The sequence below is a fragment of the Salmo salar genome, chromosome 13 (assembly GCF_965601325.2).
Source record: "Salmo salar chromosome 13, fSalSal1, whole genome shotgun sequence".
Taxonomy (NCBI): domain Eukaryota; kingdom Metazoa; phylum Chordata; class Actinopteri; order Salmoniformes; family Salmonidae; genus Salmo; species Salmo salar.
Genome location: NC_138303.1, coordinates 97334000 through 97353254, shown reverse-complemented (window position 1 = coordinate 97353254; position 19255 = coordinate 97334000). Strand labels below are relative to the sequence as shown.

The 19255-nt window shown below is 42.0% G+C and overlaps 1 protein-coding gene and 1 long non-coding RNA gene across 2 annotated transcripts; one reads left to right on the top strand and one right to left on the bottom strand.

Moving 5' to 3' along the window:
* The first annotated feature begins 446 nt into the window (after positions 1-446).
* LOC106596325 (uncharacterized) lies at positions 447-9728 on the top strand. The gene is made up of 2 exons (XR_001326642.3): positions 447-8719; positions 8831-9728. It is a non-coding gene; the product is annotated as an uncharacterized LOC106596325 (long non-coding RNA).
* A 587-nt stretch (positions 9729-10315) lies between these two features.
* LOC106594651 (uncharacterized) lies at positions 10316-15048 on the bottom strand. The gene is made up of 7 exons (XM_082960470.1): positions 14922-15048; positions 12387-12500; positions 12215-12277; positions 12035-12088; positions 11788-11898; positions 11200-11511; positions 10316-11076 (listed from the first exon to the last, which is right to left on the bottom strand). The coding sequence occupies exons 2-7, from the start codon at positions 12483-12485 to the stop codon at positions 10645-10647; spliced, it is 1071 nt and encodes a 356-aa protein (XP_082816596.1). The 5' UTR covers positions 12486-12500; positions 14922-15048; the 3' UTR covers positions 10316-10644.
* Between the last annotated feature and the right edge of the window lie 4207 nt (positions 15049-19255).

Genomic DNA, 19255 nt, shown 5'->3' with positions numbered 1-19255 from the left:
GCGATACGTTTATTCTCTGTTTTGACCGTGTTATTTCAGTCTGTAATAAATAACATGTGTTCGCTCCCAGCTGCGCCTTGGTCCACTTCTTCCTTCCTGCACGACGATCGCTACAGTGTGTGTGTGTGTGTGTGTGTGTGTGTGTGTGTGTGTGTGTGTGTGTGTGTGTGTGTGTGTGTGTGTGTGTGTGTGTGTGTGTGTGTGTGTGTGTGTGTGTGTGTGTGTGTGTGTGTGTGTGTGTATATCTCTTTGCATATCTTTTTATATATATATTTACATATATATCTTTTTATATATATATTTATATATATATCTCTCTTTGCATATCTTTTTATATATATATTTACATATATCTTTTTATATATATATTTACATATATATATATATCTCTCTTTGCATATCTTTTTATATATATATATATATATATCTCTTTGCATATCTTTTTATATATATATTTACATCTTTGCATATCTTTTTATATATATTGTTTTCTAAAAACTCAACCTCAAAACACTCTCCTGCAACCCGCCTCACCAATTTAAAAAATAAATAATTATTTACCTCAAATCTGAAATCCTCAACAAAAGCTAGCCAGAGGTTGGCCAGTTCACTGGCTAACGTTGGAGTTCAGCTAGCCACGGTTAGCGGTCATCAGCTATCCCTTAGCTCGAAAAGCTATCGCCAGTTTTGTACAGCGTGACTCAGACCAGAGCATACCGGACCTATTTTCTTTCCATGTCCCCGGATTTCTACCGCAGGCTCTGGACATCTAGACCTGGATCTAGACCTGGATCTAGCTGCTACCCGAGTGACTATTGGCTAACGTCGGTCCCGGAGCTAACATCAATTATTCCGGAGCTAGCCAGCTGAAGAGTTCCATCAGCCACTCCTGGGCTACAATCACCTATCCGGACCCGTTTTACTGCCGATGCGGAGCCCCATCGGGCCTTCACGACTGGACTACCGACGTTATCTGCCCGATGGCGTTATCCAACTGGCCCCTCCGTCGCGACGTAACTTGAACGCCCATCTGCGGCCTGCTAATTGTTAGCTGTCTTATCAGCTGATATCTGATTATGTCTATCGGACAATTTTCTTGGGCCACTATAACTATAACTATTTTGCCAATTGGACTGGTCCCCCCTACCACACGGAACCCCACTAATCTACAGACGGAAATGCACAAGGTGGCTAAAAACAGACCTCCCTCCATCTTCTGCCAGCTTGCTACCTATGATCCGGCTAGCTGTCTGAATCTCACAGGACCCTTATGATCACTCAGCTAAGCATGCCTCTCCTTAATGTCAATATGCCTTGTCAATTGCTGTTCTGGTTAGTGTTTATTGGCTTATTTCACTGTAGAGACTCTAGCCCTGCTCATTATACCTTATCCAACCTTTTAGTTCCACCACCTACACATGCTATGACATCTTCTGCTTTCAATGATGTTTCTAGAGACAATATCACTCTCATCATCACTCAATGCTTAGGTTTACCTCCACTGTATTCACATCCTACCATACCTTTGTCTTTACATTATACCTTGAAGCTATTTTATCGCCCCCAGAAACCTGCTCCTTTTACTCTCTATTCTGGACGTCATCGACGACCAATTCTCATAGCTTTAGCCGTACCCTTATCTTGCTCCTCTGTTCCTCTGGTGATGTAGAGGTGAATCCAGGCCCTGCAGTGCCTAGCTCCACTCCTATTCCCCAGGCGCTCTTTTGTGATGACTTCTGTAACCGTAATAGCCATGGTTTCATGCATGTTAACATTAGAAGCCTTCTCCGGAAGTTTGTTTTATTCACTGCTTTAGCACACTCTGCCAACCCGGATGTCCTAGCCGTGTCTGAATCCTGGCTTAGGAAGTCCACCAAAAACTCTGAAATCCTCATCCCTAACTACAACATTTTCAGACAAGATAGAACGGCCAAAGGGGGCGGTGTTGCAATCTACTGCAGAGAGCCTGCAGAGTTCTGTCCTACTATCCAGGTCTGTACCCAAACATTTTGAACTTCTACTTTTTTTTAAATCCATCTCTCTAAAAACAAGTCTCTCACTGTTGCCGCCTGCTATAGACCACCCTCTGCCCCCAGCTGTGCTCTGGACACCATATGTGAACTGATTGCCCCCCATCTATCTTCAGATCTCATGCTGCTAGGTGACCTAAACTGGAACATGCTTAACACCCCAGCCATCCTACAATCTAAGCTTGATGCTCTCAATCTCACACAAATTATCAATGAACCTACCAGGTACCACCCCAAAGCCGTAAACACGGGCACCCTCATAGATATCATCCTAACCAACTTGCCCTCTAAATAGACCTCTGCTGTTTTCAAACAAGGTCTCAGCGATCACTGCCTCATTGCCTGCATCCGTAATGGGTCAACGGTCAAACGACCTCCACTCATCACTGTCAAACGCTTTCTGAAACATTTCAGCAAGCAAGCCTTTCCAATCGACCTGGCCTGGGTATCCTGGAAGGATATTGACCTCATCCCGTCAGTAAAAGATGCCTGGTTATTTTTTTGAAATGCCTTCCTCACCATCTTAAATAAGCATGCCCCATTCAAGAAATGTAGAACCAGGAACAGATATAGCCCTTGGTTCTCTCCAGACCTGACTGCCCTTAACCAACACAAAAACATCCTGTGGCGTTCTGCATTAGCATCGAACAGCCCCCGTGATATGCAACTTTCCAGGGAAGTTAGAAACCAATATATACAGGCAGTTAGAAAAGCCAACACAAACTCAAAAAAGTTCTGGGACACTGTAAAGTCCATGGAGAATAAGAACACCTCCCAGCTGCCCACTGCACTGAGGATAGGAAACTCTGTCACCTCCGATAAATCCACTATAATTGAGAATTTCAATAAGCATTTTTCTACAGCTGGCCATGCTTTCCACCTGGCTACCCCTACCGCAGTCAATAGCACTGCACACCCCACAGCTACTCGCCCAAGCCTTCCCCATTTCTCCTTCTCCCAAATCCAGCCAGCTGATGTTCTGAAAGAGCTGCAAAATCTGGACCCCTACAAATCAGCCGGGCTAGACAATCTGGACCCTTTCTTTCTAAAATGATCTGCCGAAATTGTTGCAACCCCTATTACTAGCCTGTTCAACCTCTCTTTCGTGTCGTCTGAGATTCCAAAAGATTGGAAAGCAACTGCTGTCATCCCCCTCTTCAAAGGAGGTGACACTCTTGACCCAAACTGGTACAGACCTTTATCTATCCTACCCTGCCTTTCTAAGGTCTTCGAAAGCCAAGTCAACAAACAGATTACCGACCATTTCAAATCCCACCGCACCTTCTCCGCTATGCAATCTGGTTTCAGAGCTGGTCATGGGTGCACCTCAGCCACGCTCAAGGTCCTAAACGATATCGTAACTGCCATCGATAAGAAACAATACTGTGCTGCCGTATTCATTGACCTGGCCAAGGCTTTCGACTCTGTCAATCACCACATCCTCATCGGCAGACTCAATAGCCTTGGTTTCTCAAATGATTGCCTCGCCTGGTTCACCAACTACTTGTCTGATAGAGTTCAATGTGTCAAATCGGAGGGCCTGTTGTCCGGGCCTCTGGTAGTCTCTATGGGGTTGCCACAGGGTTCAATTCTTGGGCCAACTCTTTTCTCTGTATACATCAATGATGTCGCTCTTGCTGCAGGTGAGTCTCTGATCCACCTCTACGCAGACGACACCATTCTGTATATTTCTGGCCCTTCTTTGGACACCGTGTTAACAACCCTTCAGATGAGCTTCAATGCCATACAACTCTCCTTCCGTGGCCTCCAACTGCTCTTAAATACAAGTAAAACTAAATGCATGCTCTTCAACCGCTCGCTGCCCGCACCTGCCCGCCCGTCCAGCATCACTACTCTGGACGGTTCTTACTTAGAATATGTGGACAACTACAAATACCTAGGTGTCTGGTTAGACTGTAAGCTCTCCTTCCAGACTCACATCAAACATCTCCAATCTAAAGTTAAATCTAGAATTGGCTTCCTATTTCACAACAAAGCCTCCTTCACTCATGCTGCCAAACATACCCTCGTAAAACTGACCATCCTACCGATCCTCGACTTCGGTGATGTCATTTACAAAATAGCCTCCAATACCCTACTCAATAAACTGGATGCAGTCTATCACAGTGCCATCCGTTTTGTCACCAAAGCCCCATATACTACCCACCACTGCGACCTGTACGCTCTCGTTGGCTGGCCCTCGCTTCATACTCGTCGCCAAACCCACTGGCTCCAGGTCATCTACAAGACCCTGCTAGGTAAAGTCCCCCCTTATCTCAGCTCACTGGTCACTATAGCAGCACCCACCTGTAGCACGCGCTCCAGCAGATATATCTCTCTGGTCACCCCCAAAGCCAATTCCTCCTTTGGCCGTCTCTCCTTACAGTTCTCCGCTGCCAATGACTGGAACGAACTACAAAAATCTCTGAAACTGGAAACACTTATCTCCCTCACTAGCTTTAAGCACCAGCTGTCAGAGCAGCTCACAGATCACTGCACCTGTACATAGCCCATCTATAATTTAGCCCAAACAACTACCTCTTCCCCTACTGTATTTATTTATTTATTTATTTATTTTGCTCCTTTGCACCCCATTATTTCTACTCTGCACGTTCTTCCACTACAAATCTACCATTCCAGTGTTTTACTTGCTTTATTGTATTTACTTTGCCACCATGGCCTTTTTTGCCTTTCCCTCCCTTATCTCACCTCATTTGCTCACATTGTATATAGACTTATTTTTCTACTGTATGTTTGTTTTACTCCATGTGTAACTCTGTTGTTTTATATGTCGAACTGCTTTGCTTTATCTTGGCCAGGTCGCAATTGTAAATGAGAACTTGTTCTCAACTTGCCTACCTGGTTAAATAAAGGTGAAATAAATTGTTTATCTAATACCTATTTTTTTTACTTAAAAATAGCACTGTTGGTTAGGGGCTTGTAAGTACGCATTTCACTGTACACCTGTTGTATTCGGCGCATATGACAAATAAACTTTGATTTGATTTATGGCCTTTGTTGTGGTAAATAGATGTCTACGAATAGTATAGATGAGATCTCTCTTGGTAGATAGTGTGGTCTACAGCTTATCTAATGTTCTCCACCTTAGGCGAGCAATACCTCGAGACTTCTTTAATATTAGACATCGTTCACCAGCTGTCTAACACCCCTGCTCCTCGTCTTACCAGACGTAGCTTCTCTGTCCTGCTGATGCATGGAAAATCCTAGCTCTATATTATCCGTGTCGTTGTTCAGCCACGACCCGGTGAAACATAAGATCGTTTTTAATGTCCCATTGGTAGTATAATCTTGATCGTAGGTCATCCATTTTATTTTTCAATGATTGCATGTTGGCCAATAGAACGGATGGCAGTGGGAGTTTACTCACTCGCCTACGAATTCTCAGAAGGCAGCCCGACCTCGCTCCATTTGTCTTTTCTTCACACAAATGACAGTGATTTGATCCCGTTCCCGAGAAAGCAGTATATCCTTCGCGTCACTCTAGTTAAAGAAAAATTATTGTTCCACTTCGAGGTGAGTAATCGCTGTTCTGATGCCTAAAAGTTATTTTCGGTCATAAGAGACAGTAGCAGCAACATTATGTACAAAATAAGTTACAAACAACGTGAAAAAAATTAGCACAGTTGGTTAGGAGCATGTAAAACGTCACCCATTAGGCGCTAACCCATACGGCCTGAACACAATCAGTCTTAGTGTTCACTCTGTAGTGCTGACCTCTAGAATTCTCAACTCTTTTTGTTCTGTTGTAAGGCCCCCAAGGCAATAACTCTGAATCTCTGAGTTTTGTATTCCCCAAATATATAGAAGAAGAGTAATCAGTGAAATAAAATATGTATGAAATTCAAATCTATCTGCCTCATTTCAGTGTATGATTTTGTTATGCATACACTGTTTATCTCTATGTTTCATCGTGTGTAACAAGAGCGTCTAGTCACTGAGCATCAATATTACACTGTTTGTTTACCTGAGGCTTATCAAAATACCATACTGTGAACCACCCTGGATTCAAGTCAGATTGGGAAGGAGTGAACGTAGTCAATTTGTCTGACAAAATGAAATTGCTCAACCAACCGTGGTTCTTCATTAGATTAGTTAGATATTTTACCGTTCACCCTTTAAAGGCCCAGCGCAGTCATGACATGTTTTTCCTGTGTTTGATATACATTTCCACATTGAGGTTGGAATAAAACTGGGAAATTGTAAAAATGATGAAAAATAAATGTTGGTCTAAGAGCTCCCACTGGGCACGCACTGGTTGAATCGTTGTTTCGACATCATTTTTGTCAACCTATTGTGAAGTGGAATCTAGGAGGAAAACGCATTTGGATTTGCAAAAAATCATCAACCAGTACTGTTTCCATCTCATTTCCACCAGCGTTGTAAACACTGAAATTAGGGTAAAACTTCAACTTAAATACAATGACGTAACATCAATCTAATTTCACCATAATGATCAGAACTATACTACCGTTCAAAAGTTTGGGGTCACTTAGAAATGTCCTGGTTTTGATTTAATTTTACTTAACTAGGCAAGTCAGTTAGGAACAAATTCTTATTTGCAATGACGGCCTACACTGGCCAAACCCAGACAACACTGGGACAATTGTGCACCGCCCTATGGGACTACCAATCACGGCCGGTTGTGATACAGCCTGGAATCAAACCAGGGTGTCTGTAGTGACACCTCAAGCACTGAAATGCAGTGTCTTAGACCGCTGCGCCACTCTGGAGCCCGAAGTTAGCGTTTCACTCTTAGTCTACACCTGCTGTTTATGAAACATGTGACAAAGAAAAGTTGATTTGAAGATTACATTTTAGTCATTTAGCAGACACTCTTATCCAGAGCGACTTACAGTAGTGAATGCATATATTTCATAATTTTTTTCCTTCTTTTTTTTCCCCATACTGGCCCCCCGTGGGAATCAAACCCACAACCCTGGCGTTGCAAGCACCATGCTCTACCAACTGAGCCACAGGGAAGACAGAACATGTAGTTGTTTGTTCTGATTTCATTCTTGATTAGATGTACTCCAGATTTCAACCCACAGACCAAATAAAACAAGACAACAGTAAACATGTCGTTCCCCTCGATGCAGCAGCCCCCTTGGGCCAATATGTGTAATTTTGTAAAGGCATGATTGCTATGGCAAGACGCATCATTCACCCAAGTTTCCTCAAAATCGGGGTAGTGCTGTCTGAGATATGTGTGTGACTAAAGGCTCTGCATGGTCAGTCTGACGTGTACATTGGCTGTGCAGCATTTACGGTGATATGGCCTTTGCAGAAGTCAGGGCATTCATGCTTCTTGTGCTTTATGGAGCAGCGTAGAGCTGTTAAGCAGAGCGTTGAAGGACGTTGTCAAGGAAGTGAGTTTGTGTGTTTTACAGGACCTCCTGCCCCCACCTACAGTCAACCAATCATGCCAATGCGGAACTATATGAAGCATTGTTACTACATTTGGGAGGTGCACGGCGATGCATTCCTCTGGATGCTCCGCAATTATGTCACATCCTCCCTATGGAGCCACCGACCACATTTTCAGATCAAGCTTAAATTGGCTTTAATTTGGCTTTAATGTAGGAACGAACAGATGGAGACAGATCCACAGTCCCCTCTCCGATTTCATCGTGGGGGACAACAAAATAGAGGAGAATATTGTGGTGTGTTTACTACATTACTATACTGAGTATCACATTGGATGCAACAGTCAGGCTGGGCAAGATTGTCTAACAAGTTTAATCTTTCAAAATCTAATTGCTCAACCATCCATGATTCAAAATGACATGAGTGAGGTTTTAACTAGTAGTGAATTCAAAGATACAGGATAGCTACCTAACTTCCTTCTTTGGCTGCACTACAAATTATGATCATGTTGCCATTTTCAGGATTTGTTTTTCTTCCAGAAACTATGAGTGTACTTATTTGACCATTAGTCATCAGTCTCTATCACGCAACAGTTTCATTTAATTATAGTTGACAGGAAATGATAGTTGACATGAAATGACAAGGCATGTCTACACTTATATTCCATTATGTTGGCTAATGGTTGCTTAATCTTGTGGTTTAAATAATTATCTGCACTAGTTTGAGCTAGTTCAGAATCTGCAGACTGGAATCTGCAGACTGGAACGTGACTAAACAAATAGTTGAAACAAGGTTAAATAAAATCACCCTGGATATTAGTATTGTTTTAGCAAAGATTATTTCCTGCTAGTGACAGACATGTAGCAGCTTTTTCCTTTTTCAGTTTTTGTTTCAATACGCTGGATCTCTTCAACATAGTGGGGGTGCCTAGATGATTTATTATTTTCTTACACTGGAATTATTTAAGTTTTTCTCAGAGAGGAATATTTTCAGTGATGAAATGACAGACGCGTGTTACACACAGTCAGAAAGCCTATCCCATCAGGCCCAGTAATCCTCCTGCAACATTCCTAGGATTAGATAACTGCCTAGCCCTTGGTTTATTTATTGGCACTGGCTATATTAGCACCAGCCCTGGATGTCTGTCTATGGTCTCCTCCACAGTAGGCTTAGACGGGACAGGAGCTGTAATCAGAGAAAAATCTACGATTTGGTTTATTTTTTCCATCAGAAATAAAAAAGAGATGGAGCTACTGAGGCCTGCACTTCTTATTGTCTTTATCTCAAAAGCAATTGCAAAACCAGTAAGTGGATGAACATTTTATTTATCTTATATATCTTTTGCCATAATTAGTAGCAGTAGTGGCTATCGTTACAGTATTTTCAGGTGCTGATGTGCTTTGTTCACTCCACAGTTCAACAGACTTGGACATCACAATGGTCCACAGTTCAACAGACTTGGACATCACAATGGACCACAGTTCAACAGGCCTGGACACCACAATGTTCCACAGTTCAACAGGCCTGGACACCACAATATTCCACAGTTCAACAGGCCTGGACACCACAATATTCCACGAATCCACGAGTCCTCAGAATCTGATGAATCAAGAATGACACGAGGACCAACTGCTCCAACCACAGTGAACCCTCCCACTGCTGCCATGTCAACTATTCCACCAGTGACAGAAATGTCCACGAATGGGCCAATTGTCAGTGAAACGACACCGTCACCAGGGAATGTTACTGCACGTGTCACTGAGGACATTACAACTCCCGCTCCAGCAACTAGAGGAGACAACTAATAATGAGAGTATTCATGAGAATACTTAATTATAATTATTCCAGAGTTTATAAATCATTGCTTTTTTTACGTCATCATTTTTTGTATGGACTGTTTACAGTACCTGCATTGTATGAAATATCTTGGATCTTTTTATATTTTTTATGCAGCAGCATTTCTAGGTAATGTTATCCATAGCTTCATAATAACCCTATCAGAAGCCCTGTAATCTTTACTAGTTCAACATATGGTGGTAGTTACGGGTGTTTGAATGTCTGTGAACTAGGTGATCATAATCTGCTGGGTGTGATAGAAACATCTGTGAATGTTTGATTGATTTATTGATATTGTTGTGTTATGCTCCAGTATGTCTCTTTACATACAGTATGTAGTGACTTGCTCTTTGGAGTTTTAGGCTGGTTATCTGTAAAGTACATTGCGACAACTGCTGATTTAAAAAGGGCTTACTAACATACATTTGATTGATATTTGTTGTGAACTTGTGTACTCAATAAAGAGATAGAAAAATACTTAAAAAGAGAAAAGATGTCTCTTAATTGATTATATTTTTGATTACTGTTATCAAGTTTTAGTTCTTGGTATGATCAGTCATAATAGATGATTAGTGTATTAGTGTACTCCATGCTTGGAAAAGAGTGAGTGTTCAGTGAGATGGAGTGTGTGATTAACAGTGGGATTTTGACAGTGATTTTATCCATTCCTACAGCGCTGTCTTGTGGCTATTTGTTGCACTACACCACCAAGGGATCATGGCACAGCTTGAGTTATGTGTGAACTCCAGCTTCCTCCTGACCGAGACAACACCTCATCAGACAATAGAGTAAGGAATGTTACGTTGAGAAAAACAACCTATGAACAACTTAATTTGAAGACTCAAAATGTAATTTTTTCCAGTTCTATTTTACATCCAGCATGTTTACTGTGACAGGGCCTTTGTTCATATTTTAGCTCATAATGACGCTGAATGATGGATTGTGGTTTCTCTGGTGAACACCACTGTGAATCCCCCTGGAGTCTCTACATACTATGCACAGAGCTCAATGGCTCAGCAGACACAACAATGTATACACATGTGAAATAACACACCCACTATGAGTTCTATGAAAAAAAGAATGCATGTATTTAGGAATGATACAACGTTATACATTATTACAGTAAAAATGGGACAAACAATATGTAGTGTAAATAATTGTGCAATTGAACAAAATTGACTGTTCTATATGTCATGATGAGATGGCTAGTATGAATCTTATCATGTATTATTGTTGTACTGTATCAGACCCTAAGGGCCCTGTATTGTGCTTATGTGTCTTCCGTTATTCTCTCCGTTCTGACCTCTCCTCCTAAGGCAGGGTCATAGAGCACCTTCCAGGTGCTGGTAGCATTCTTCACTGTCGACAGCAGCAGGATGAGAGAGACAGGCCTTTACTTGGCAGTGATGACGACGGGAGCATCGGTTGTGATGGTAGCCACTGTGGCCGCCTCCTCAGCCGAGTCGCTGTCACTGTCATGGCTCTCGTTGCTCTCTGCTGAGTCGCTGTCTGCTGCCCCGGGCCTGGCTGTAGCCTCCTCACTACTGTTGCTGCTGTCAGTCTCATTACTGGCGCTGGTGCTGGTGCTCTCGCTAGTACCATCGCTGCTAGCGCTACTGGTGCGCTCACTGGTGGCATCACTCTCCAGGCTCTTGGCCTTCTGGCTCTCGGGGCTCTCAGAGGGGGTCCTGTCCTGGCTGGCTACGCCGACATGTGCCTGGCGCAGGCTGGGCTCCTCGGCTTTCCCGCTGGAGGCGTCCAGAACCTGGCTCTCCACGTCGAGGGTGCTGGTGTCCTCCTCCGTCAAATCATGCACCTGCAGGGCCTGGAGGGGGAGAGAGAGAGGCGGTGGAAGGATGTTTAGCTCAACTTCCAAAACTAAATGAAAGGAAATAATGCCTATGAGTTTGAAATGGAGAATTCTAAAACAGAGGAGAAACAAATGTACCTTGAACACTGTCATCGTCTTCTCAATCTCGTTTCCGAGCCCGGTGTCGTAGACAGACACCTTTTTGCCAGCATACATGCCCTCATCCATCTTTCCATAGGATTTGTAAGGGGAGGGTCCCTTCTCGATGTTGTTAGTATCTACGTAGATGATAGACTTCTTGTGGTCGCTGGGGTAACCCATGCTGTCTCCACGTCCGTCGTCATAAATGGGGGCCTCAGTGGTAGCCATTGTGGGCTCTACGGTGGGCTCAGCTGTCAGAGGGGCAGCGGTGGTGTCTGCCTCCTCTGACTCACTGGACTCGTCTGTGTCCTGAAAACACACCACATCACAACAACACCTTTAGTTTTACATAACCTCTTATAAGATATAAAGTTCAAATAAGAGCTTGGTGAAACGCTCCCGTCTGTCAACATTAGCTAGATGTCTTCATTGAACTACAAGCTATAGTCTCAGTGTGGCTATAGTCTCAGTGTGGCCCTGTAGACTTACTGGGGCCATAACTACATATGCATCTATAAATAAAAAGTGACTCAATATATCCTACATATAAGCTGTCAGTAGTTTTATACATAGTGCATTACTCACATCGCTGTCTGCACTGTCTGCGCTGTCCTTGCTTTCATTGCTGTCTGCACTGTCTGCGCTGTCTGTTGATGCTGTGCTGTCCGATGTTGGGTCTGAAGTAGGATCAGCTCCCTGGAGAATAGAAAAACAGGATCAATCAATGTATCAAGTAACATCCATCAAAAGCACAGATATGGTTGTCTCTATCAGGTGTAAGATTGATTCAGCATCTTATGTTTACTTATGCTACAACATAATTATGTTTTACCTCTGTTTCATCTTCGTCGGAGCTCTCGTCTGATGTTGTAGGGGTATCTACATTCTTAATAAAAATAGTCCAATAAAAACGGACATATTAATGCAGTTTTCCCTACAGGGCAAATTAATAAATGTCAATGCCAACACACCTACAGATTATAAAGGAATGTTTGCTGAAAGAGGCTCTTACCTGTACAGGGGCCACCTCAGTAAGTTCTGCTGGGGCTATCCCAAGCACTGGAGCTGGTTTCACCTGACAACATGAACAGGAATTTAAGTTGATACCAATGTACACATCTGTCTCTCTGTCAGACTGTCTTTTCAATATATACTGTATGTTCTCATATAAAAGGAACACTCACCAGTTCTTCTGAGCTCTCTGGACTGTAGCTGAGCGAGCGTATCGCCGGGCGACCGAGGACCGTTGCAAAGAGCAGGACGAAAACAATTGCAGCCTTCATTGTCACAAGGTGTATCTAAAAAAATAATAATCATGAAAAAAGAAAGAATCATGAAAGCCACCAAAATGATGAGAACTGAAAATACAAACTCTGTTGTGTAGGCTACTGTGTAGGCTACATTTAACACCTTCTTAAATGTGAAAATGTGATACATTATTTTTTCAATTTGTAAAGTCTTTTTGTCTGTAATGTCTTTTTCGTTATGTGTCGGACCCCAGGAAGACTAGCCGTCGCCATTGGCGTCGGGTAGTGGGTATCCTAATAAAAGCAGAAATTACAGCAGAAATGCCTGAATGGGAGGCAATTAGACTGATTTTACATGAAACGTGCCTGTGAAGTCCTGCCTTGTAATGTTTAAACCCTAAAAGCCTTGATTACTATACAGGGAGAATACCAACCATGGGCCCTTATGAGTCTCCGCCATAGCTAAGTGGAAGGACTCTGGTGGAAGTGCACTCCTTTTAAAGTCCCTAACCGTTGGCAGACAAAATGGGCTTCCATCCCAACTAATGACATCCAGCCTAGCTACAATGAGACAGCCTATAGGGAGGAGGTCAAAGACCTGGCAGTGTGGTGCCAGGACAACAACCTCTCCCTCAATGTGATCAAGACAAAGGAGATGATTGTGGACTACAAGAAAAGGAGGACCGAGAACACCCTCATTCTCATTGACGGGGCTGTAGTGGAACAGGTTGAGAGCTTCAAGTTCCTTGGTGTCCACATCACCAACAAACTATGATGGTCCAAACACACTAAGACAGTCGTGAAGAGGGCACGACAAAACCTTTTCCCCCTCAGAAGACAAAAGATTTGGCATAGGTCCTCAGATCCTCAAAAGGTTCTACAGTTGCACCATCGAGAGCATCCTGACTGGTTGCATCACTGCCTGGTATGGCAACTGCTCGGCCTCTGACTGCAAGGCACAACAGAGGGTAGTGCATACGGCCAGTACATCACTGGGGCCAAGCTTCCTGCCATCCAGGACCTCTATGTTTGGCGGTGTCAGAGGAAGGTCCTGAAAATTGTCAAATATTCCAGACACCCTAGTCATAGACTGTTCTCTCTGCTACCACACGGCAAACTGTACCGGAGTGCCAAGTCGAGGTCCAAAAGGCTTCTTAACTGCTTCTACCCCCAAAACATAAGACTCCTGAACAGCTAATCAAAGGCCCACCCAGACCCCTCTTATACACTGTTGCTACTCTCTGTTTATAATCTATGCATAGTCACTTTAACTCTACCTACATGTACATATTACCTAAATTACCTCGACTAACCGGTGCCCCCGCACATTGACTCTGTACCGGTACCCCCTGTATATAGCCTTGCTTGTTATTTTACTGCAGCTGTTTAATTATTTGTTACTTTTATTTTCTATTTTTTACTTAACACTTATTAATTTTTTTCTTAAAGCATTGTTGGGCTTGTAAGTAAGCATTTCGCTGTAAGGTCTACACCTGTTTTATTCGCCTCAAGTGACAAATAACATTTAACTTGATTCAATTTTTTTTAATGCCTAACCCCATGCATGAACGTCTCCCTTGTTTTCCAGCTCAACTACTCTCAGCTAGAACAACATTACATCAAGTATAACTCTGAGCAGGCAGTCTTTTAGCTATACCTATAATGATCTCTGCATAGTGTATAATTCCCCAAGTTAAAAGTGGAAGTTTGGAAGACCACAGTTGGTCCAGGGAGGCAGGGAACATGATGAACGTCCCTCAGCTTTACTTTGAAAGCCAACTCTACTTTTTTCATTAGATCCTTGGGTTCTAGAACAGAAATCTGTTGTGTCGACAGACGGAGGCGAGAGAAACAACGTGGGATGTTGTGTGTAGATGAGATCTGACTTCAGAAGTAACTAATCCAGCCTGTCAGTTTTGCTGTTATTATTATTTCTCCTCACAGCAGCCCTTTAAATGCTGTGGCTTAGTCTTGGAACAGACTGTACGAGTCAGTTAGCTGAGAACAAATTAGCTGTGGATTTGTGAGCTGAGGCCACAGCTTCCTCTTCCTGCTGTCACGCTCACATTCATCACTCCAACACTATAAAACCTAGTTTATGATTTATTTCACTCTATCAGGTTCAAGGGCATATACATATCTGGTGTATAGAGAGAATGTGTAATAACACAAACTAATTGTTACACCAGGCTACTGAGCTCTATTTTCTTTTTCATTATTATTACTAACCAGAATACTGCGTGTATTCTGTTGTACATAAAAAAAGTCCAACACATTGACACATTGACTGTGCAGAATGATAGATTATAAGTGCAGAAGAGTGTCTCCCAGATTTCTTAAAATTGTGAAAATAATTGATATTTGAGTTGCACAAAATATAAAACAATTCGCCACAATTTTCTTTGAGCTTTTACAGGAGAGGATTATAGAAACGAAGCACCAACATCTATACAAGTGAAAGCCATTATTTACCTCGACTTGTTCTTCAGAGAATCCACAGGATTGCTCTCGAGTAGTTAATCAGGAGGATGAGAGGAGAGCTGCTCAGTATTCTCTTGGATGCCAAAGGAGGAACACCACAGTTCAGTTTGGATGTGAATGGATGCTGCTGAAGGGAGGCTGCTGGTTGGCTTATAAACCCGGCTGCCTCCAGCTCCAGCCAATAGCAGCAGGGCTAGATGTGTCTTGTGATGTTTACCACTTCTGGCCCACCTCTCCTCTCCCACTCTTCCTGTGGTTGGTGTGGCCACTCAATGCTAACATTCACCAATTGACAAGACAGAGGAAGAAAATAATCCCTCATATCCTGTATTGTTAGAAAGGACACAAGCCCTTTGAAATTGAGATACATGACAGTACTTATTTATGATAGAAAACACAAAATGAAGACATTTTGGCTTTATTACTGATGAAGAATTGTGTAGCAGATGAACCATGATTGAAGTACCAAAACATTACTGTTGGTTTGTAAGGTAATCCTCCTTACATAATCACTAAGCCAAAGTTAAAGAACAGCCAAGGTCAAAGAGTAGATGAATGTGTTTATTTGTTATTTTATTAGGATCCCCATTAGCTGTTGTTATTGCAGTGTCCTCGTGAAAAGTACTACTGAATTACTACACAAAACCTGTTTGTACAGTAGTGACAATCTAGAGGCATGTAGGAATTGTGCAGTGAATGTGTAGTTTATGCACTACTCAAGATACACAAGTAGGGTTTTGTAGTGTTAGGTAAGAAAACAGTAGGGTTTCCAGTAATAATCAGGTAGAGATTTTTACTTCAGTACTTGATGTTGGTAGCAAATAAGTAGTCAAAACACTCCAGCTTTACTACACAGGCTTTTCAATAATAATCAGGTAGAGATTTTACTACTTGATTGACTGGTAAGGATAGAGGGAACAATGAATTGAGCTAAATACAGACATGTCCTTAATGAGAACCTGCTTCAGAATGTAAACAACCTTAGACTTGGGGTGAAGATTTACGTTATTACAGGACATTGACCCCAAGCATACAGCTAAAGCAATGCTGGAATGGCTTCAGAACAAGAATGTGAGTGGGACAGCCTTGAGTGGCCCAGCCAAAGCCCAGACTTGAATCGCCACTGAAAATCTGTGGAAGATTTCGGTTCACCGCCACTCACCATCTAACTTAACAGAGCTTAAGAAAATCTGCACAGAGTATGGAAGAAAATCCCCAAATCCAGATGTGCAAAGCTGATACAGACATACCCAAGATGACTCCAAGCTGTAATCGCCTAAGGTGCTTCTACAAAGTATTGACTCAGGGGTGTGAATACTTATGTAAATTAGATATTTCTGTATTTAATTTTCAATAAATTAGCTTAAATGTAGAAAAACATGTTTTCACTTTGTCATTATTTGGGTATTGTGTGTAGATTGGTGAGAGAAAAAATATATAATTTAATCAATTTTGAATTCAGGCTGTAACAAAAAATGTAATAAGTCAAGGGGTAAGAATACTTTCTGAAGGCACTGTATATTGTATGGAGAGTACAAGGAGATGGAGTAATCATTTTTCGGAGGAGGAGAACTTCCAGACACCTATGTATTCTCTGAATTCTAGAACATACTTCTCCTAAAAGTTGGAGAGCAGTGAAATAAACAACCCATTAAAGTAGTAGGTATGAAATTAAGGTAGCATCCCTGATTAGTTTCTTTGTCAAACTATCTATCCTAACCCTGCATTTAACTTGTCTGGATGTCTATATTAATGTTTGACAGGTGTCTGACATATTCACTGGAGTATGCATTGCTACATGTTGAGTCTGCTATAGTACTTAACATGTAATCCACTACAGCTTGATTTCTTACTGTATATCATAATAAAATAGCCTCCAGTGGCTTCGCATGTTCAGTGGAATGGTTCAGGGTGTATTCATCTCTCACTAAGTGGAGGAACATTTTTTAAACAGGAAGACAAGGCACAACACCAGACATGTACAGTGAAACTCCCAGACAGATGTCTGGAATTCTTGAGAGTGGATGCATCAAGTCGAGACATGCTGCATTTGTTACGTTTTTCACCTCGTTTGTGTTCATGTCACAACAGTTCAATCTTCTTCAGGTTGTGTCTGGAATTCTTATTGAGATGTTTTTACGTGTGTCTGATATCAAATCAACCAGTGGTTCACCAGAAACTGAACATCAAGACACCTCTAACACCCCTATAGCACCACAAGATTACAGACTTTCTTCCCTTTCTGCCTGAACCAATCATTACGTCAACACCTACAGTACCTTGAGGCTCTAATGCAGGGATGTGCAACTTTGATGTGGTGAGAGCCACAAAAAAACGGAACTCATCATAATGTTTTGCGAGCAAAACATTTTAGCAACCCCCCTCATGACAGCGAAGAGAAAACATTTCAGTTTTAAAGTTCATTTCCTGCCATTCTCCACATTTTTTCATGAGGTGTAGAGAAAATGTTTCCATTTTAAAGTAAGTTTGCTGCAATTCTACACATTCCATGGAGCGGAGAGAAGATTTAACAATTTTATAACTCAATTCCTGCAATTCTACATATTTTGCCATAGGGTGGAGGCAAATTTTTGCAGTTTTTTATGTGATAACTGATGATCACCGTCAGTAATTCGACCAATTGACTGCATTTTGAAATTGCACCTTGTGTATTCTCTTAGTGAGTCCCCCCCCACAAAAAATATATATATATTTTTGGGGTCAAATTGGTCCGCGGGCTTACAAATGGGGGCAGACCACCAGTTGCCCATCCCTGCTCTAGTGCGTACTTTAACATTGGTATCAACAAATATTGATATTCAAATGAAGTCATTCCAACCGCCACCACAAATAATGATATTCAAATGAAGTGATTCTAACCGCCACCACAAATAATGATATTCAAATGTTAGAACTGCAACATAATATGACACATAAGGCAAATTATTATCTGATTACAGTTTTTCTCAATTGCTAAAACACTAAAACCCATTGGCTGAACAAAGTTCTCAGTTGCCTGGACTCATTTAGCTAATTATGCAGTCTGTTGTCAATACCTTAAACCATTTCACATGGTAAAACACAATTTGCAGATCTCACTTAGACTTTTCAGCAAAACTCTAAACACGTTCTCATTCTCAAAACACATTCTGCACTCTAATGCACATGTCATCCATACTGGTAAACACAAGTGGCAACAATCAAATACAAATAGAGAACACATGTCATTGATTGAACACAACCACTCAAAATTGTTTAACCTGTTTCAAATGATGCGACACAACCAATATAAGCCAGTTCAGAGAGCAAACAGGTTGTTGAAGGTGGGAAGGAGAAAGTCTGAGAATGGATAGAAGAAACAATGAGAGGACGAGGACAAGTGCGTATGCGAGGTGGGCGACGAGGAGGAAGAGGAGGGCAAGAAAGAGGAAGAGGAGGATGAAGAGGAAGAGGAAGACAGAGTGGAAATATCTGATGAAATTCGAGCAACAGTTACAGACCATGTTCTTGTCCATGGACTGACAATGAGGGAAGCAGGACTTCGAGTGCAACCCAATTTGAGCCGATTTTCTGTGTCCACCATAGTAAGGACATTCAGAGAAGAGAACAGGTACAGTATACTACTGTATTTTTGTAATTGCAAATTTACTGTACTACACTATATGCAGCTGTTTCAATAGACATTTGTAAAGTTAATCACTGTATGTATTGTACTGCATGAATATGTTTTGTAACTGCACAACTACTTTTTGAAGAATTGCAAGGCTGCCACATGCAGGTGGAAGGACAGCTATATTCACTTGGGAGCAAGAGGCCGTTATAGTTGGCATGGTCCTTCAAGATAATGCAATACGACTCAGAGAAATCCAGGAACGAGTGATACAAGACAACACACACTTCCAGGGAATCGACAGTGTGAGCATTTCCACAGTTGACCGTGTCCTCCATCGTAACAGGATGCGAATGAAACAAGTATACAGAGTACCTTTTGAGCTCAACTCACCAAGAGTGAAAGAACTGCGAGCTCAGTATGTGCAAGTAAGTGTACATTCAGAAACATTTACTGTAATCCAGATTGTCTACAGTACTAACACATACTATGTGAATGACATTACTCTTCAGCACATACAATGTATGTGAATCAGAAGTGCATACAGTAGGCCTAATTGTACTCTACAGTATAGCACTGTCTCTGTACGACTTACAAAATCCTACATACAGTATATTGTATTTCTACACAGACAATATTTGACTTGGAATCCTTGGACAGACCCCATGAGTTCATCTTTGTCGATGAAGCAGGCTTCAATCTAACAAAGAGGAGA

Coding starts and splice junctions, on each gene's coding strand:
- LOC106594651 (XM_082960470.1), bottom strand. CDS start 12,485: ATGAAGGCTGCAATTGTTTTCGTCCTGCTCTTTGCAACGGTCCTCGGT. Junction 11,899..12,034: donor CCGACGAAGATGAAACAGAG/GTAAAACATAAT, acceptor TCTATTCTCCAG/GGAGCTGATCCTACTTCAGA. Junction 11,077..11,199: donor AGACGATGACAGTGTTCAAG/GTACATTTGTTT, acceptor CTCCCCCTCCAG/GCCCTGCAGGTGCATGATTT.